This window comes from Diabrotica virgifera, chromosome 5 (assembly GCF_917563875.1).
Source record: "Diabrotica virgifera virgifera chromosome 5, PGI_DIABVI_V3a".
In the NCBI taxonomy this organism is placed as follows: domain Eukaryota; kingdom Metazoa; phylum Arthropoda; class Insecta; order Coleoptera; family Chrysomelidae; genus Diabrotica; species Diabrotica virgifera.
Genome location: NC_065447.1, coordinates 243,407,897 through 243,427,888, shown reverse-complemented (window position 1 = coordinate 243,427,888; position 19,992 = coordinate 243,407,897). Strand labels below are relative to the sequence as shown.

General features: G+C 33.1%; 1 protein-coding gene across 2 annotated transcripts in view; it reads right to left on the bottom strand.

Moving 5' to 3' along the window:
• The window catches only part of LOC114325103 (uncharacterized), a 78,431-nt gene that overhangs the window by 10,350 nt on the left and 48,089 nt on the right, over positions 1-19,992 (bottom strand). For both annotated transcript variants that reach the window (XM_028273043.2, XM_028273041.2), the window contains exons 5-8: positions 18,351-18,537; positions 16,909-17,050; positions 13,030-13,295; positions 5,851-6,119 (exon numbers count right to left, since the gene is read on the bottom strand). In XM_028273043.2, coding sequence (XP_028128844.1) covers positions 5,851-6,119; positions 13,030-13,295; positions 16,909-17,050; positions 18,351-18,537 — 864 coding nt within the window. The remainder of the gene's footprint in view (positions 1-5,850; positions 6,120-13,029; positions 13,296-16,908; positions 17,051-18,350; positions 18,538-19,992) is intronic.

Genomic DNA, 19,992 nt, shown 5'->3' with positions numbered 1-19,992 from the left:
CGCTGAAAATCGCTAAAAACCATATTTGGTGACCTTTGACCCCGCGTAAAATTTTTAGCACGGGTTGGATTTATGAGGACTTTTTAGATTTCATTTATGATGGTATTTTGATCAATCCTGCCAATTTTCAGCTTGATGGTAATTATTGTAGCCTCACTCCTATTTTTGAGTCTAACTAGACTGGTCTATAACCTGTATCCAACATTTAAATAAAATTACCGAAGAAGTGTTGAATTTTAAATTATTAGACATTATTAGTTGGTTTAAATGCTTTTACAAATTGATCTTAACAATGTTTTTTAGCAGTAAACAATCTCGCAATATAGTATTAAAAATTACTTGCTTTCATCCTTTTTTTAAATTTAGGACTGGCAAAATAATTGCTATTTGTATAACAAGGAAGCAAAGTGCTACTTTTCCTCCCGAGAATGAAGTTTACTTCATTCAAGAATCATTCAAGGGAGGAAAAGTACGACTTTGCTCCCTACAATCAGGTCAGGAAATGAATACTTTCGGTAGAGGTATGTAGGTGGAAAAATATTTTTTAGTTACGAAAATAAGTAGACATTTTGTTTTGTGGGTTCGTCAATGAACACTATTTATCGATATACACAAAAAGAAGTAAAACTTATTCCAAATCCAAATATTAAAAAATATTTTTGTAAAATGTTATCCAAAATATGATGTCTTTGTTTATAACATTTAAAAATAATTAAGAGAAATTCCTGCGGTTGACATGAATACAAATTTACAAACAATTTTATATTTCCGGTAATTGCTAAGTACTTCATAAGTACATTTTCGTAGAATCATTAAATGGGGCGGGATCATTGTCACAATATTTAAATAACAAAATTAGTTATTCTTAAGCAGTATATTTTGTGGTTCTTTCAGCCAGAGTTTGTTGAAAAAAAGCGCGTTGTGATATACAATTTATTATTTATCAAAGGACAATATGTGGCGGCCATGGGAAAGTGATATGCATTTACCTGACGAAAATAAACCTACGGATAATTTAGAAGATGAAGATGGAAGTGCGGGGTCAAGTACTCAGCAAAGGAAGAATTTGTGTGTAGCTGAGCAAAATATAGTGTTAGATGTATTTGACGGACTTTCTAAAAAAATGACCAAATATGAAGCTGTTAAGCAAACGGCGATATTAACAAAAATTTCTTGTGCAACAGTGTACCGTTTAATAAAGACAGGTTCGAAAAGTAGAAAAACAAGAAAGGATTTGGGAAGCTCTAAAAAAATTCAACCTCATCTCTTGGAACCTATTAGTGAGACAATATACAGGGTGTTTCATTAATAATTGTCCATATAGTAACTGGAGAAACCTTAGCACAAAATACGAATATTTAACCTAAAACACTTAAATAAAATATGGTTCCTTACTGAGTTACAGGGTGTTTTATCTAAAAATTGAAAAACTATTTTTGCTCAGCATTTTAAAACTATTCGACGTATTGTTTTCATACTTGGCAGAAAGTGCGGCTACTATACAATCTACTAAATTATGATAAACAGACGTTTCTAGCTACTACCAGAGGCGTACGACAGGGGATAGTGAATGGTTGGCCCTTCTCAAATTCTACGCCACTGGAGGAATTACTATTTTAGTGCCATTTTTAGATTCTCCAATACTTTCTACGTAAATAATATACTTCTCATTGGTAACGATAAAGTCATTAGTTTTCGAGATATTTGAAGTTAAATATGAAACGGCACGGTTATTTTGATTAATTTATGGTAAGATTCATATGATTAAAAATTAAAAATTATTTGTACCCAGTACTTTAAAACTATTTGGAATATCCTTGTCATACTTGGCAGAAAGTGTAGGTACTGTACACCCTACTAAATTAAGATAAATAAACGTTTCTAGTTACTACCAGAGGCGTACGACAAGGGATAGTGGCTGGTTTACCCTTCCCAAATTCTACGCCACTGACGAAATTGCTATTTTAGTGTAATTTTTTGATTTTTCAATACTTTTTATGTAAATAATATACTCTTCTTTCGTAACGATAAAATGATTAGTTTTCGAGATATTTGAAATTAAAAATGAAGCGACACACTACATTAATCAAAATAACCGTGTCGTTTCATTTTTAACTTCAAAGATCTCGAAAACGAATGACTTTATCGTTACAAATGAAGAGTATATTATTTTTATAGAAAGTATTGGAGAATCCAAAAATTGAAGTAAAATAGAAATTCCGCCAGTGGCGTAGAATTTTAAAAGGGTCAACCATTCACTTTCCCCCGTCGTACGCCTCTGGTAATAGACAGAAACGTTTATTTAACATAATTTAGTAGTTTGTATAGTACCTATTCTTCCTACCAAGTATGAAAAGGATACGTCGAATAGTTTTAAAATGCTGAGCAAAAATAGTTTTTAAATTTTTAGATAAAACACCCTGTAACTCAGTAAGGAACCAAATTTTATTTAAGTGTTTTAGGTAAAATCTTCGTATTTTGTACTAAGGTTTCTCCAGTTACTATATGGACAATTATTAATGAAACACCCTGTATAATATGTATGCAGCTAAAGTTATGCCTAACCTAAAGAATATCATGGCAAAATTAAAAGAAAAACATATGGTTCATGATTGTTCCACAAAGACTCAGGGACGATTTTTGACCAAAATTGGTTTTAAATATAAAACTGTCAATAAGAGACAAACCATAATGGAAAGTAGCCGCCTAATAAAATGGAGTAATGAATATATCGAAAAAAATTTTACAATACCGCAGTGAGTGTCGAGAAATTTATTATCTGGACGAGACTTGGTTTGATTCTCACGAAACGATAAATAAAGCCTGGAAAAACGGTTTAAGCAAATGCCAAATAGATGTATCTCATTATAAAGGCAAGCGAATTTGCATATTACATTGCGGACGACAACATGGATGGGTGAACGATGCGTTATTGTTGAGTTCCAAAAGTATTAAAGACAGTTCTCTAGACTACCACCAAGATATCGAAGGAACGCTTTTTGAATCGTGGTTTGAGAATAAATTACTCCCAAATTTAAAAGCAAATAGCGTGATTGTTATGGGCAATGCATCATATCACTCCAGATGCATTAAAAAAATTCCAACCAAACAGAGTAGAAAGGATGAAATTCAAGAATTTTTAATAGCCGAAGACCTATATTTTGAGGATCATGTGGTGTATCCCGAAGCGAAATGAATCCAGCTGTCGCACTATGCATTATAATAAAATATTAAATACGTACGGACGCGTTAGCGACATTTATCTAGAGACAAAGAAAATTCTCTATAGGTCGGAGTGCAGAATCCTTGGTAACTATCTATTGCCTGAGCTTTTTACAAATTTATAAAGACACAGGCCGATAACAGGCAACCGATAGTTACCAAGGATTATTCACTCCGATCTATAGAGAATTTTCTTTGTCTCTAGATAGATGTCACTAATGTACGTATTAAATATTTTATTAAGTTGCATAGTTAGACAGCCAGATTTAGTTCGCTTCGGGATACACCATACGGTTGCCGGGAAGGGGGGTTATCGTGAGAGGTCTTGTCACTGGGAATTTTCCGGCGTCTATTTATTTCTTAATGATTCTTTAGTCAAAATTCACTGAGAGCAAAATCGCAGCACGTTCTTTTTTTAACTAAGCGCGAAATGCATTTTTTCTGCACAAAGCTCTACTATTCCGTAAGTATTTTACATCGTTTGAAATTCACATTGTATTACCAATATTTTTTTTCTTTCAAAAACTATCAGAAGTAGTTTTGGGGGCATTAATACATTAGCCTGAATTTTTTCAGATTTTTCTGACTACTCTAAGACCACTTTTTGAGGCTTTGAAAATGATTTTTTCACTTTTTTGACACTTTTAAATTTAAATGCTTTTGAGATAGTGCTCTTTTTCCGGGTGTGAGTATATAAATATACTATATTCAATTTAATGGTATTATGAGTATATACATAAAGACAAAATACAAGCTTAAATTATGCGCCAATTTAAAAAATTAACTAATATACACTGACGGACAAAAATATTGCATATTTTGAAATTAGCGTGTGAAATAAAAAATTTTGTGCTGCCCCCAGTGTCATAGAAATATGATTTCTTTTCGGAATCCGAAGTTTTAATGTGTCATATAAATGGTATAATCGGATTTAAATTTAATGTGAGCTATAAGGTGGCCAATATAATTTATAAATTCATTCTCATCAAGGTAAGTATTCACTATTCTACAGACATTAAGACCTGCGTCATGGTACACGAATTTGTTATCCAATATTGTTGATAAATGGCAAAACATGATCTTCTAAAATGTTTTTAATGTACATTTCAGCTGTCATGCACCCAATCACCTCCACAAGTTCAATTTCTCCTTACCAAGAAATAACACTTCATAGCACTATACCGCCACCACCAAAATTAACTCTCTGTATGAGGTTACATCTGGCATCCCGTTCACCATATGGAAGCAAGATTTACAAGACTTCGTTTACAGAATACATAGTTGGCGAACAGTATGTCAGTTGTAACCTCATACAGAGCGTTAGTTTTGGTAGTGGCGACATAGTGCTACGGAGCGGTACTGCTTTGAAAGAACATGCCGAACACGTGAAGGTGATTAGGCGAATGCCAACTGATATGTACATTGAAAACATTTTAGAAGATCATGTTTTGCCATTTGAAAGCCATGTTGGATATGACATATTGGTGCTAATGCACTTCTTGTCGCTAGCATAGTGAATACTTATGTTGATGAGATTCAATTTAAAAATTATACTGGCGAGTATATAGCCCAAATCCGATTTAAATCCGATTATAGCATTTATGTGATACTTTAAAAAATGGTTATCGAAAAAAAATCCTATTCCTATGATACAGTGGAGCTAAGGATAGCAGCACAAAAAATGTCATTCCACATGCATATATGTATGCAATATTTTTGTCCGATGATATATAAGTGAGATATATATTTTGCATTATAGATGTTACAGGTAGAAATTCGATAACATACATAATGATAATATTATTTTGTTTATTTATTATATAAATAAATATGCAGATATATGTTGACCGCAAAATATTAATAATTAGAGATATTAGACGTATAATAAATTGGCAAAGAATTACAACATTTTTTGTACTAAAAAAAAGAACATTTTTTTTTAATAATAATATTACTATGATATTATAATGCCATTTTAAATATGCGTTCCATTATACCTTTGCACGGAACTAATTTTTTGGCGAATTCGGCATGGTTATTGAATTTCTACCTGTAACACCTGTAATGCAAAAATACGTACCTCTCTTATATATTAGTTAATTTTTTAAATTGGCGCATAATTTAAGCTTGTATTTTGTCTTTATGTATATACTAATAATATCATTAAATTGAATAAAGTATATTTATATACTCACACCCGGAAAAAGAGCACTATCTCAAAAGCGTTTAAAAGTGTCAAAAAAGTGAAAAAATTATTTTCAAAGCCTCAATTCAGGCTAATGTATTAATGTCCCCAAAACTACTTCTGATAGTTTTTGAAAGAAAAAATATTGGTAATACAATGTGAATTTCAAACGATGTAAAATACTTACAGAATAGTAGAGCTTTGTGCAGACAAAATGCATTTCGCGCTTAGTTAAAAAAAGAACGTGTTGCGATTTCGCTCTCAGTGTATTTTGACTAAAGAATCATTAAGAAATAAGTAGACGCCGGAAAATTCCCAGTGACAAGACCTCCCATAATAACCCCCCTTCCCGGGAACCGTGACCACAGGCTTAGAAACTTTGGTCAGCCGATGGTGATGGCCTCGAATCGAATTTAATCCAAAGCTGTCATTCCCTAACTTACTTGTTTATTGGCTCTACAATTCCCATTCCTCCGGATCCTAGACCTTCCCCTTGGGACCAGCCGAGTTTTTGCAACATCTTAAAACCGATGTTATCCTCTTTAAGTTGAAATTCCTTATAATCGGACTCGCTAAGTGGCTGTTGGCCTTTACCGCTCACTTTCTCCATGAACTTCTTGAACTCGTCGGGTGGTAAAAAATCTCCTATGTGGTGTTTTCCTTCAGCTCGCTTGGTAAGTTCCTCGGCCCATGATTGAGTCGTCATCATTTCCTGAGAGAATATTTGATTAATAGACTTCAGAGCAAGATTTTTTCTAAAGTAAGCAATATAAGTATATGCACCAACAGCTGACAAACCAAATGAAGAAATTGAGCAATTCTATATCAAAATTAAACATATTCTCCGAATAGTATGATACAATATTGATCCAAAAGATGGCATAACCCAGACATCCAAAGTGAAAGTTATCCTCCAACACCAAATTGTTCTATATGGTCCACATAATGTTCAGAAAAAAACCACACCATTTTGAGCGTCGGGTTTGGGGGGAGAAATCGGTATATTCGTATTTTTTTACGTTTTTCGTCAATATTTCTAAAGCTATGCGGTTTAGCATGAACAACCTTCTGTACAAAAATGTTCTACATTAAATTTGAAATAAAAAAGACCCATGCATAATCCTTCTAAAATGAACGGTTCCAAAGTTACGGAGGTAGAGTATAGTATAATTGTTCCAAAAAAGGCCTAACCTAAACATCCAAAGTAAAAGTTTTCCTCCAACACCAAATTGTTCTATATGGTCCACATATTGTTCAGTAAAAAATTACACCATTTTGAGCGTCCGGTTTGGGGGGGGGGGGGGGGGGAGAAGTCGGTAAATTAGTAGTTTTTTACGTTTTTCGTCAATATTCCTAAAACTATGCTTTAGCGTAAACCATGTTCTATACAAAAATATTCTAGATACAATTTAAAACAAAAAAGGTCCGAAACATAATTGTTATAAAATCAACGGTTCCAGAATTACGGGGGGTGAAATGTGGATGTTTTCGACACTTTTTATATTTTTTTGGGCAATTTATGATGATTTTGGGTGGTGAGGTTGACGTTTCTTCAAGGGCTTATCACTAACATACCATCGGCCACTGAAATAGCAAATTTTATTTACAAAACACAATCCTGTTAAAGAAAATTTCTTTGATCAGTAATAATATTATGAATTGCCCAAAAAATATAAAAAGTAACGAAAACCTCCACATTTCATCCTCAGTAACTCTGGAATCGTTGATTTTATAACAATTATGTACATATAGGACCTTTTTTGTTTTAAATTTTATGTAGAACATTTTTGTATAGAACATTGTTTACGCTAAAGCATAGATTTAGAAATATTGACGAAGAACGTAAAAAAACTACTAATCTACCGACTTTTCCCCCATCTCCCCCCCAAACCGGACGCTCAAAATGGTGTAACTTTTTTCTGAACAACATGTGGACCATATAGAACAATTTGGTATTGGAGGAAAACTTTTACTTTGGATGTTTAGGTTAGGCCCTTTTTTGGACCAATTATATTATTATACTACCTCCGTAACTTTGGAACCGTTCATTATAGAAGGATTACAGAACCTTTTTTATTTCAAATTTAATGTAGAACATTTTTGTATAGAAGGTTGTTCATGCTAATCCGCATAGTTTTAGAAATATTGACGAAGAACGTAAAAAAACTACTAATCTACCGATTTCTCCCCCCCCCCCCCTCTCCCTCCCCCCCAAACCCGACGCTCAAAATGGTGTGACTTTTTTCTGAACATTATGTGGACCATATAGAACAATTTGGTGTTGGAGGATAACTTTCACTTTGGATGTCTGGGTTTGGGTCTAGTTATATCATACTAGAAGCACAAAAAACATGAAGCTACAATAGAATAGAATAGAATAGAAATATGCTTTATTGTCATGAAAAATTGTACAATTTTATCGACAAAGCTTATAAAAAGTCAAGAAAACAAAACAATAACAATTCAATTTACTAAAATTACATAAATCGTCAATATATTTACAATAATAACAATAATAATGAAGTTAAACAGAAGTAATCAATTGCAAAATTTAAGTAAATTGCAAATGCATAGTCTACCTAGTAATTAATAAGTTTAAAAGTTAAGCTGCTGCATATGACACCCAAATATAGACAAAAAAAATGTTAATAAAAATACTACTTGTGCAAAGGGTACTGTAATTTCTTAGTTATTGATTAAGAAAATCTTGCCTAATGAAGCTTCAATATATACTGCCGAATTATCAGCTTTATTACTTGCGCTAAAATATATAGCCTCTGTTGGTATGGACAATTATATCATTTTCACCGATTGTAGAAGTATTGTGGACAAACTCACTTCTATCCAATCGACAAAAAGTCTAAACCACATTGAGATAGAAATTAAGAGTCTATATTATGATATTACTTCCTCGGGCAGTTCAATTATTATTTGTTGGGTTAAAGGACATTCTGGAATATTTGGAAATGAAGAAGTCGACAAATTAGCTAAATTTGCAGCTTTAACCAAACGAAACATAAACAACATACTTCTACCAGTAACCGATATAGATAATATCAGTAAAACCATTGCAAACAAAATTGGCAACGTGTATATAACCAAAGTACAACGGGAATAAATTTTAGAAATTGCCAACCACTAATTCCCAATGAGAGATGGTTTTAAACAAGAATCAAATAGGTTATTTATAAAAACAATAAACAGAATGAGGTCAAATCACGCACTCACCCCAGCATACAAACACAGCATAGGTATCAGTGATAACCCATATTGCGCCTGTGGTGGAATGGGAGATCTACAGCACCTAATATTGGAGTGTGGACAGTACAGACAAAATATTAAAGTGATGTATGAAAAGTTAATTGATCTAAATTGTCCTTTACCTGTCAATTTAAACGAAATTCTTTTTCCAAAAAATAAGCAGACGTTAAAATGTCTTTACGAATATGTAACGTCCTGTAAATTTAAATTTTAAATAGGCTTAGATAATAAAATTAAAAATTGTAAAAATATCACACAAAATTGAAAAATGTATTCATTAATATATTATAACACCCCGTAAATTTAGATAATAAGTAGGCTTAGATATTAACTTAAAATTGTTATTGTAATACCATACAAAAAAAAACAAATAGTCTGGCTAATTGGCTATGTCAAAGCCATTAATAAAAAAAAAAAAAAAAGAAAATCTTCTACTGAATAATGTGGTCTTTCAGATAGGTAGGCTTTTGTCAGTTTACGGAATTTGGGGAAAGATGCTGCAGATTTAAGTTGTAGAGGGAGATGATTGTAAAGTTTTTTTGCGGAATATAATATAGATTTCTTTACTAACTCAGAGGACGGGGTCGGCATATAGACGTTAAACGAGAGTAAATTAGAGTCAGACCAGGTTTTTATTGTAAGTAGATCATAAGTTATAGTAGCATGAAGAGTTGCAATATTTGAGTTGCTCCAAGTGATACTGGTATCATCAGCAAAAAGAAAGACTTTTCCATCGATTTTTAAACTAGTGATGTCATTAATAAAGATAAGGAAAAGTAGAGGACCCAATACTGAACCTTGAGGTACCCCACATACAATGTTTTTGAGACTAGAGTCTGTATCATTTGCTCTAACCAGTTGTTTCCTATCATCCAAGTAAGATTGGAACCAATCTAAAGAAATACCTCGAATTCCATAGAAATTTAGTTTTCTTATCAAAATGTTATGATTTACACAATCAAAAGCTTTGGCGTAGTCACAAAAAACGGTGGCAGTGTGAAGATTATTGTTCAGTGCTTGATAAACCTCATGTAGTACAGAAAAGATGGCATCAGTGGTGCATTTATTATTTAAAAAGCCGAACTGATTTTGTGATGAAATGTTGTTTTCAACTAGAAAGGACATAAGTCGGGCTTTTATGAGTCTCTCAATAATTTTGGAGAGTACCGGTAGTAGTGCAATAGGTCTATAATTGCAGGTATTAGATATTTCACCACCCTTATGAAGAGGAATAATGATGGCTGTCTTCAGGCACTCTGGAAATTTACCTTTCTCAAAGGAATCATTAATTAGTGAGATGAGGACTTCTAACACATTTTCTGCGAGATTAGAAAAAATTTTTATCGATAGACCATCAGTACTACAGGAGGATTTGCTTTTGATACTATTGATTGTTTGGATCAGTTCAGATTTATCGACTGGTTTTATAAAGAATGAATTCGAGACCTTTCTTGAATTAGGGAGATAAGCAATGGGATCGATCTTGTTGTGGCAAAATAGTTGATGTAATATTTTTTCCACCTACCTCTACCGAAAGTATACTTTTCCGGACCTGATTGTAGGGAGCAAAGTTGTACTTTTCCTCCCTAGGGAGGAAAATATTTTTCCTCCCTAGGGAGGAAAAGTAAAAGTGAGGTCATGGTATTTCATTCATGAAATATAACTTATTGACGCCCTGTATAATATCTATTTTCTATTACGAAGTATCTATACATTTTAACGTTTATTTATAAAACATCCTGTATTTTGCAGAACGGTAAAAAACAGTAAATTGTTATTTTGATTTAACAATGTTTACATTAATAATTTGACTTATATTTGACAGTTGACAGTTATATTGTACCTACTTGTTGTTTTAGTTCTAATAAATTTTGTTGGTTAGTTACATAAATAAATTAAGTAAAAATGAAAAAATTAATTGTTATTTGAGGAAGGTGGAAAACCCATATGTATAACATGGGAGTAAAGTGCCTTTTCCTCCCTTGAATGATTACTGCCCTCCGCTACGCGTCGGGCAGTAAACTTCATTCTCGGGAGGAAAAGTTACACTTTCCTCCCTTGTTATACAAATAGCTATTACTCACATTAACAAAGTATTCATTTAGATTTTCAGGGTCTGGAAGGGAAATTGTTTTAGCAGTGTGGGTTTTATTTCGAAGATCGTTTATTATGGACAAGTTTCTTTTGCAACACTTTTTGAGCTTCCCAAACGGTTATGGTAGTAGTCTTTTTTTAGCTGATTTTATAAGTTTAAGATAGGTTGTCCTGTACTTGGTGATATATTCAGTGATAGAGACGTTGGTAGTAAATTTCCTGATATAGAGAAGAGAACGCATATTCTTGGAAGATATTCGGATACCTTTAGTAGTCCAGGGTTTGCGATGTTTTGGCTTAATTGCAATTAAAGGAAATGCTTTATTGAAGATACAGACAAGCTTATCCAAAAAAGCACTGAAATTATTATCCATGTCCATAGCAGGAAAGCGCCACTCAGAGGTTAAGCATAAATATTGGAAATTACGAAAGTTCCGGGTGGAAAAAATCCTGCCTAAACGTCGGGTTTTCGAGGAGGGTTTGCTCAAGATATTAAACTTCGTATAAACTGCTTCATGATCAGATAGTCCAGCATTAATAATTGTAGAGTGGACATCAAGGGGTGAAAAATCTGAGACAGTATAATCAATTATGGTAGATGAAGTTTTTGTAATCCTTGTAGGAGAATCAACGAATCAATAATTATTATGGGAGACTTCAATTCAAAAGTTGGTGCCGAAATGACACAAGATATAACCGGAAAGTATGGCCTTGGAGAAAGGAACGAAAGGGGGTAGAGACTAATACAGTTCTGCCAAGAAGAGATGTGTATTATAGCAAATACTTTGTTCCAGTAACCTAAAAGACGACTATTAACCTGGACTATATCAGCTGATCAAGAGTGAAAGGTAGTCAGAGTCAGAAATCAAATTGACTACATTAGCATTAATAAAAGGTTTAGAAACAGTATTACATCTTCAAAAACATTTCCAAGTGCATAAGCAGTAACTAATCATAATCTGCTATGTGCTGGATTCAAACTAAAATTAAAAAGATAAAAACCCCGACAACTCAGAAGAAATCTAATAATCGACTCCTAAGAAATGCCGTAATAGCATGAGATAAATCGAGAGATTAAAAAACAGCTAGAAAGATCTGAACAAGAAAATATCGGCCAAAATCTAGATATAATGAATTCCGCCATGGTCACCATAAAGAATTGGATGGCCGATAAAATACTAGACCTTATTCAACAAAGAAGAAATTGAAAAAATAAAGACGAGACTCGATATAGAGAAATATATGGACAAATAAGATACGAGTTTAAGCTAGCAAAAGAGGCGTGGATGGAACAAAGATGTCGTGAGATGGAAGAACTACAAAGAAAACATGACGAGTTTAATATACACAAAAAACTTAAAGAAATTACCTGCACTCAGAGAAAAAGAACTCCTTACTTCTCATAATTCTCGACTTTAACGAAAAACAGGAAGAATGGACTAACTACTTCAAAAAGCTCTTCCTGGTGGATACGAGGCCACAAAGTATACGAATACTGGTCCTAGTATTTTAAAAGCGGAAGTAGAGAAAACCGTCAAACAAAGCAAAAATGCGAAATCTCCAAGCCCCGACCAAATACGATCAGACTGGCTCAAACTTCTGGATGACGACAATGTCTCAGAACTAACAAACATTTATAACCACATATTCGAAACTGGAATAATGCCACAAATGTGGTTGGATTTATCCCACTTCCAAAAAAACCTAAACCTAATACATCATCATGTAAAGACTTAAGACTAATTAGTCTCATGAGCCACTCTCTCAAGCTACTTCTTAAGATAATTCTTAATAGAATCAAGCAGACATGTGAAGAGACAATGGGAAACAAACAATTCGGTTTTAGAGAAGGATTGGGAACAAGGGAAGCTTTGTTCTCAATGCCTAACATTACCAACGAACATGGGAAGTACAAAAATCAATTTACGTCTGCTTTATCGATTTTGAGAAGGCGTTTGATAGGGTTAAACATAATAGGCTGTTTAAATATCTAGAAATGATTGGATTAGATGATAAAGATCTGACATTTGCATTCACGACAAAGAAACAGACATTTGCATTCAAAGAGGTGTCAGACAGGGTTGTGTGTTATCCCCAACTTTGTTTAACGTTTACTCAGAAATAATTTTTAACGAAGCTGAACGTAAAAAAAATGAAAAAATTGAATTCTGGGAATGCCGGCATTTTTCCTATCTTAACGGGTGTACATAGCTCGTACAGTGTAACAAATTGAAAAAGGGGCATTATTTATTACATTCTGCACTTACCTTCTCCCTTTGCTTGTGTTCCCACGTACCACCGTCAGTTTCTTCGTCCGAATCGTACTCATATTTATTATGTCCGGCTAGTTTTAGTCGTTTCGCTTCCTCTTGCTTTTTAAGAACATCCTGGTATAACAAACTGACTTTGTAGTTCTCTTCTGCTTTTTTCCAATCCTCTTCAGAGAGGGTAGCCGTACGATAAGTGTTTAGTGCGTATTGAATAAGACCTGGATCGTTCCTTGTAATTTTTGACAAAAGGACCGGTTCCGTATCTGAAGAAATAATTTGGCATATATGCATATTTTAACAGGAAAACTTTAAAAATATACTATAGATATTAGGGTGTTCCGAAAAAACCAAAGTTTGCAATTTTTGATCTCCTCGGCTGTTTTCTGGTGATAAGTAGCCTATAAACACTCGATTTCAAATTTCAGCCCAAAATGATAACAATAACCATTGTTCCAAGCACCTCCAAAAATTTTTTTTTTGGATTTTGAAAGATTTTTTATTATTATCTATAACTTTTTGTAAGAAAACAAACAAGTAAACTCAGTTTTCAATTTTAACGTTAACAAATTTAATATTTTTTTATGTAATTATGTTTATTTACAATCTACATCATTATCGTTCATTCCACCAACATACGCCTGTTTTGGATTATCGCGACAACGAATATTTCAGTGTGCAACATAAGAAGTACGAAAGTAAATGGCTCTAATAATTATTCCCTTAAACAGCAATGTAATTTGCAATTTATTTTCGTTCTTCATATTTGGCACAATAAAATATTCGTTGTCGAAATAGTCCAACACAGGCGTATATTCGTGGAATAGGGTATAAAAGAGTATTAAGTAAATTTGTTCCATGTTTTTGGGCATGAATAAGAGACTTCCAATGATGTATCATCTTATTCTATTTATGTTTAAGTTTTAAAATAGGTCCTGAGGCCAGGTTCTATCTAGTCTCCTTGTGGCAGGGCCATTATGGAATAATTCCCTTACTTACTCATTGTCATGGTGAATGGTACGCTCGTTTTTTGATTCAGATGCTCGATGGAGATCAATTTAATATGGAGATTAAAATATAATAAATGTTACCCATTTTTTACGTTTATTGGTCTTTCTCAAGATATCTTGAGTACCTAACTATTAAAATTACTCACGTAAAAAAAGAACACATTTTTCTAACTAATACATCTGAATATAAAGGAATATACAAAGCTGTTACGAATAATTAATTTAAATGGAGAATAGTAACTACCTCAGTAAAAGTTTGTTTAAAGGTTAATAAACCAAAGACGAAAAAATCAAGCAAAGTGTGTTACAAGTACATAGTTAAAAATCACAGAAAGTGTTTTACCTATTTCAGAAATGCAACTTTGATTAATCTTTAAACAATCTTTTACTCATGTAGTTACTTTTCCATTTAAATCAATTTGTAACAACTTTGTGCATTGCTTTATATTCAGATGTATAATTAGTGAGAAAGGCGCCTCACAAAAGATGAAAAAAAGCAAACAAAGTGTGCTACAAATAGTTGTAAACCACAGAAAGTGTTTTACCGATTTCAGAAAAGCAACTTTGTTTAACATTTAAACAAACTTTTACTCATGTCAGTCATGTATTTTCCATTTAAATCAATTTGTAACAACTTTGTGCATTCCTTCTGCACTACTGTGTAGTACAGCCGTATTGTTCGCTTTCGTTCTGTAATCGTTCGTAAACCTATTCAGATTTTGTGTTTGCGTGTTTTTTTGTCTACGTAATGGCAACAAAACATAACAATGTTGTCGTGACAATGGAAAAGAAACTAGAAGCATTAAGTACATTTAAAAACAATTGCAGCATTATATGGTGTCGGTACATCTACAGTATCGGATTGGAAGAAAAATAGAGCTAAAATCGAAGAATTTTATTTCAAAATTATAACAAAAGACAGTTTGGACAATCGGTGCAAAGCTAATAAACTAAAAATGAGACTCTCGATGACGCTTTGTATGTGTGGTTTTGTGCGGGACGCGAACGTGGTTTACCAGTGTCTGGAGCAATTATTCAAGAATCAGCACTCAAGCTGAATAAGAGAAATGAACAATATTCTATACTCTATACAACTATACGTAATTTAGATGTGTACTGTGCATATATATTTCATATATTTCAATTATAACGGAGTTTATCTGTAAGTATACCGTATTTTATTAATTTTTACCATTTTCTCCGGCTAACCCGGATTTTCGGTAACCCAGATCGGCCGCGGTCCCGATTAATCCGAGTTAACGAGGTTTACTGTAGTAAGAAAAATGTGTTGTTTTTAACGTGAAAATATTTTTAATGTCAAAATAAAATTTAAAACTGAGTTTACTTGTTTGTTTTCTTACAAAAAGTTATAGACGGTTATAGATTAAAAATAATTAAAAAACCCAAAATTTTTTTTTGGGAGGCTTGGGACAAGGATTATGGTTAACATTTTGGGCTGAAGTTTAAAATGAACGGTTTATACGCTACCCATCATCAGAAAACTACCGGAGAGATAAAAAAAGAGAAGAGAAAAATAATTAAAAATCTTTGAAAACCCCCAAAAAATTTGAAATTGAGGGTTTATAGGTTATCTATCACCAGAAAACAGCCGGGGTGAACACCCTAATATACAGGGTGCCCGGAAAAAGTGCGTTCCTTAAAGGTATAGGTAGAGGGCACCATGTAGAACAAAAAACTCTTATACCATTTTTTTCTAAATTCAACCGTTTGGCCAAATACATTTTGGTATGCAAATTAAAATGTGGCAACTATGTGAGGTACGAAAATTTAAACGTTGACACTCCCATGTTTAGTAAACAGATAGTTTGGAAAAATCCTGTTTAGTGTCAATGCCGAAAATGTTTTGGAATCATGAGTGCATTGAGTAGGTACCTATTATGTTGATTATTTATGGCAGATCACTAAATGGAGAGGCATTCTATAATTATTTCTTTCAAAATGTTTTGCCTGTATTTCTCGTCGTATGAATGTATGTGTTCGTGAAAGTGGGTTACTTTGAATATTTATTAGGTATAATAATTATTTTCAAGTAAGTACAACTTAATTATTTTAGTTCACAAGTAAACAAATTACTGATACATTATCTGGTGTATTTAAGTTCCACTGTAAACTCCAATGTAATTTAGTTAAAGCCCTCAGCATTCAACACATTTAAAACTTACTAAATACATAATACTAGTTCAGTAAAGTTAAAGGATGTATTTTTATAAAGACGTATAATTCGTTTAAAATTTTGCAATAGGTATTTCAATACATTTAACAAAAATAATTTTAGTAAATAAATAGTAAATACCGAAGTACTATAAGGCAATCCGCACACCAAACAAACATGAAACGTAAAACATGAAACGTAAAACACGTTTCATGAAAATAAAACACAGGTAAACAGATCTTGATGTCCGCCTACCAATGAAACGAGTGTGATTCATACTCATAAAACATTTTTATTTTCGGAGAGTTTCATAAATGGCCGGATGTCTATTTGTTTAGCACTGTTTTATTTCCATGAAACGTGATTTACGTTTCATGTTTCTTTGATGTGCGGAATAATAATTTAAAATTTAAAATAATCCAACCTGCCTTAGGTTGGATTATTTTAAATACTGTAAATCGCAAACGAGTTCTTATTTATCTGTTATTATTCCGTAGTGCGTACGATGTTGCCAGGTGATTTAAATTTCTGAACATTAAAATACATGTACATATATGGAAAACAATGTATCTTTTTTTGGAACCGGTTAACTTTAGAGAAAAATGGTATAGGATTTTTTTGTTCTAAATTGTGTACGCTATCCATACCTTAAAGGAACGCACTATTTTTCGGGACACCTTGCAAATGATTACTTACTCGCAGGAGGAGGAGGAACGAAATTCATTACTGGCATAGTTCTCATCGGTGGAGTGAAAACGAGAGTAGGTGGAGGTACATTGGCTTCTTGGTTTCCCCATCTGCTCTTCCTTTTCCTTTTTCTGTCGGAGTTTTTCTCGTTCTGTAAGTATAGATATGATTTGCGTAGTACACAGAACAAATAAATAAAAATGTTTCACGGAATACTCATACAGAAAAAGAATATCAGAGAAGATTGCTCAAAATGAAATATTAAAAAACGATAAAATCGAGGACAGCTGGGAAAAACTCAAAAATGACATAATTCGCGCAGCAACAGAATCACTTAGACAGAGGAAAGTAACGAACACTAACATATCGATAAAGGCAAACCCATGGTTTAGAGAGGAAGTGAAGAAAGCCTTTTTAGAATACAGAACACAACAAATACAACAGTGATACAACCACTACAAACAAATCAGAAATGAAACAAATACTTTATTGAGACAAATAAAAAGGGAACACTGGCAGAGCTTCTCAAAACAGATGGAGCACCTTAAGGTTTTAAGGATTGGACCATTAGAAAACATTTGACAAGGTTAAATTACGGGACGTTATCTACTTACTGTACGCAAAAGTGATACCTCTTGGAATAATCAAAATGATCGAAAATATCTACTAGAACAACACAATAAAAGTAGAAGATTAAGCTAACTGACCCAATTGAAGCTGGCAATGGGAGAAGACAGGGGGATTCCTTGAGTCCTTTATTGTTCAACCTGATCATGGATGAAATAATAAAGAAAGTAAGAACTAAAAAAGGATACCAAATGGGAGAAAAACAACTTAAAATAATCTGCTATGCAGACGACGCAATTCTAATCTCTCAAAGTAAAGATGACTTACAACTTATGCTGCACCAATTTAATATAACCTAGAGGAAATTTAATATGTAAATTTTCCCACATTGTCAAAAAAGACAAAATGCATGGTTATAAAAGTATATCTACTAAGATGTAAATCAGAGTTAGAGGATCAGATAATACAACAAGTGCAGGTGTTTAAATATCTAAATAAAAATAGATGGTTTCGTTATGATTCAATTCGAGTCTCAGTGCCTCAAAGCCAAGTTGATAAACAACACATGCAACGAATAGACCTAGTTCTATGCACTTGTGTGTGTTCACAAAGAGGGGATGGCATTAGATAAACTTTTTGCCACAGATATATTCTATGCACTTGTTTGTAGCATTCCAACGCCACATGTTTCAGTACAAACCCGTGCACATTTCGGGGGTTGGCTCTTTCAAATCAGCACCTTTTTGAATCTAAACATGTATTGCCGTTTCCGTGTCTATTCCAAAACCTTGTCTTGAAATGAACACGTAAACGAAAATACGCAGCCGGGATGATGGTGACGAAGCCAAACTGGGCACCGAAAAATTAAGTAAAAGGGTACATACCGCATTTCTTTCTTTGCCTTCTCTCTCTTCAGTCATATTACCTCCATCCTCCTCTAAAGCCATTTCCGGTTCATACTTATCTTCCGGTCTAACGTTACGTTGCTCGGCAGCCATGATTTCCCTTTTAACTTGATCTACAAATTTCCGATATAGTTTGTACGCCTCCGATTCTTTATCGAATAGGAACCTATAAACAGTCCAAAGAAAAGTGTACAAGGTTAAATTTTGTGAATGCCTTTGCGGAGGATATAACTACTATGGATCAAGTCCTATTCGGATTTAATTCCTTAGATTTTGCACTACGTTGGGAGAATGACAGAATGAAGCTGATAGAATTATCTATTAATACCGTTATAATATGGCAGACAGTAAAGCACGTGTTGTTTAAATCAAAATGCTGGACATTGAGCACCTTATACACTTCCCCATGAAATTAACGCACCACCTTAAAAATGGGTATTTTTTGGTGTCTCGAATTTCCTAAACCTATTGTCCCATTTAAGTGATTTTTTTAATATGTTAGCCTTATTCTTTAACAATATCGCTGTAATAATATTGTTGCTAGACAGGAAAATTGTCATTGTGCCCATACTCATGGGCACAATGATAATTTACCTAAGATATGATTTATTTAAGAAATAAATAAATCGTCAGTTTGTAAAAAAAATTGAACATCCCGTATCTCGGAAACGAAGCGTGTGCGGACATATGATTATAAAGCAAACTGTCATTATTTTCTCATGTAAAGTTTGTCGCATTTATTTAGAAACACCCTGTACTGATGACGAATATGGTCAGTTGTTAAAGTACCTAACTTTTTTATTATCCAACATAAGCGAATGAATCTAAAAACAGAATGTTGAGAAAACCTGAGGCTATAGTTGGGTTTTAATATCAGTATTTTATAAATGCTAGAATAGTCCAGAGGGTGGTGCGAACTATGAGAAAAAAACACAGTTTGGTTCGTACACCCGGTATACAATTGACAGTTTATCTGTCTAACAACAATATTATTACAGCGATATTGTTAATGAATAAGGCTATAACATGGTAAAAAAATCACTTAAATCGGACAACAGGTTTAGGAAATTCGAGACATCAAATGTGACCAAATTTTCAGTGAATTGATTTTTTTGCACCCGAGTGTATGTCTATAATTAAAAATAATTTTAAAACATTGTTCATTTACAATAATAAAAACTATTTTTTAACATTTTCTCTGCAATAAAGTTGAAAATTCAAGTTTGTGCTTTAATGCAATACATTTTAATAATTAAAAATTTAAATATTTAGATCAAACAAAGTGCCAAAAGCATGGATTTCTCGGGAAACGTAAAAAAGTTAGCCGCAGTTTTACTTACGTAAATCTAAAGAAGTATAATAAAACTGTGTGTACATTACAATAACGTCGTTTTTAGTATTTTCTTTACAGTTTCCTCACATTTTCTCACCTTTTAAACCTTCCTTGGACTTCTACAAAAATGTTTTAAAATCGAAAATAGCTAATTCGTTTTAGTCATCTTGGAGCTGTTAGAAAAAAGATATAACAAAATAAATTGACGTTTATTAAACGTCATTCAATGTTTCCATATCGAAGCCGTACCGGACAGACTGCGAGACGACTTGTCGCATTAGGATTTTA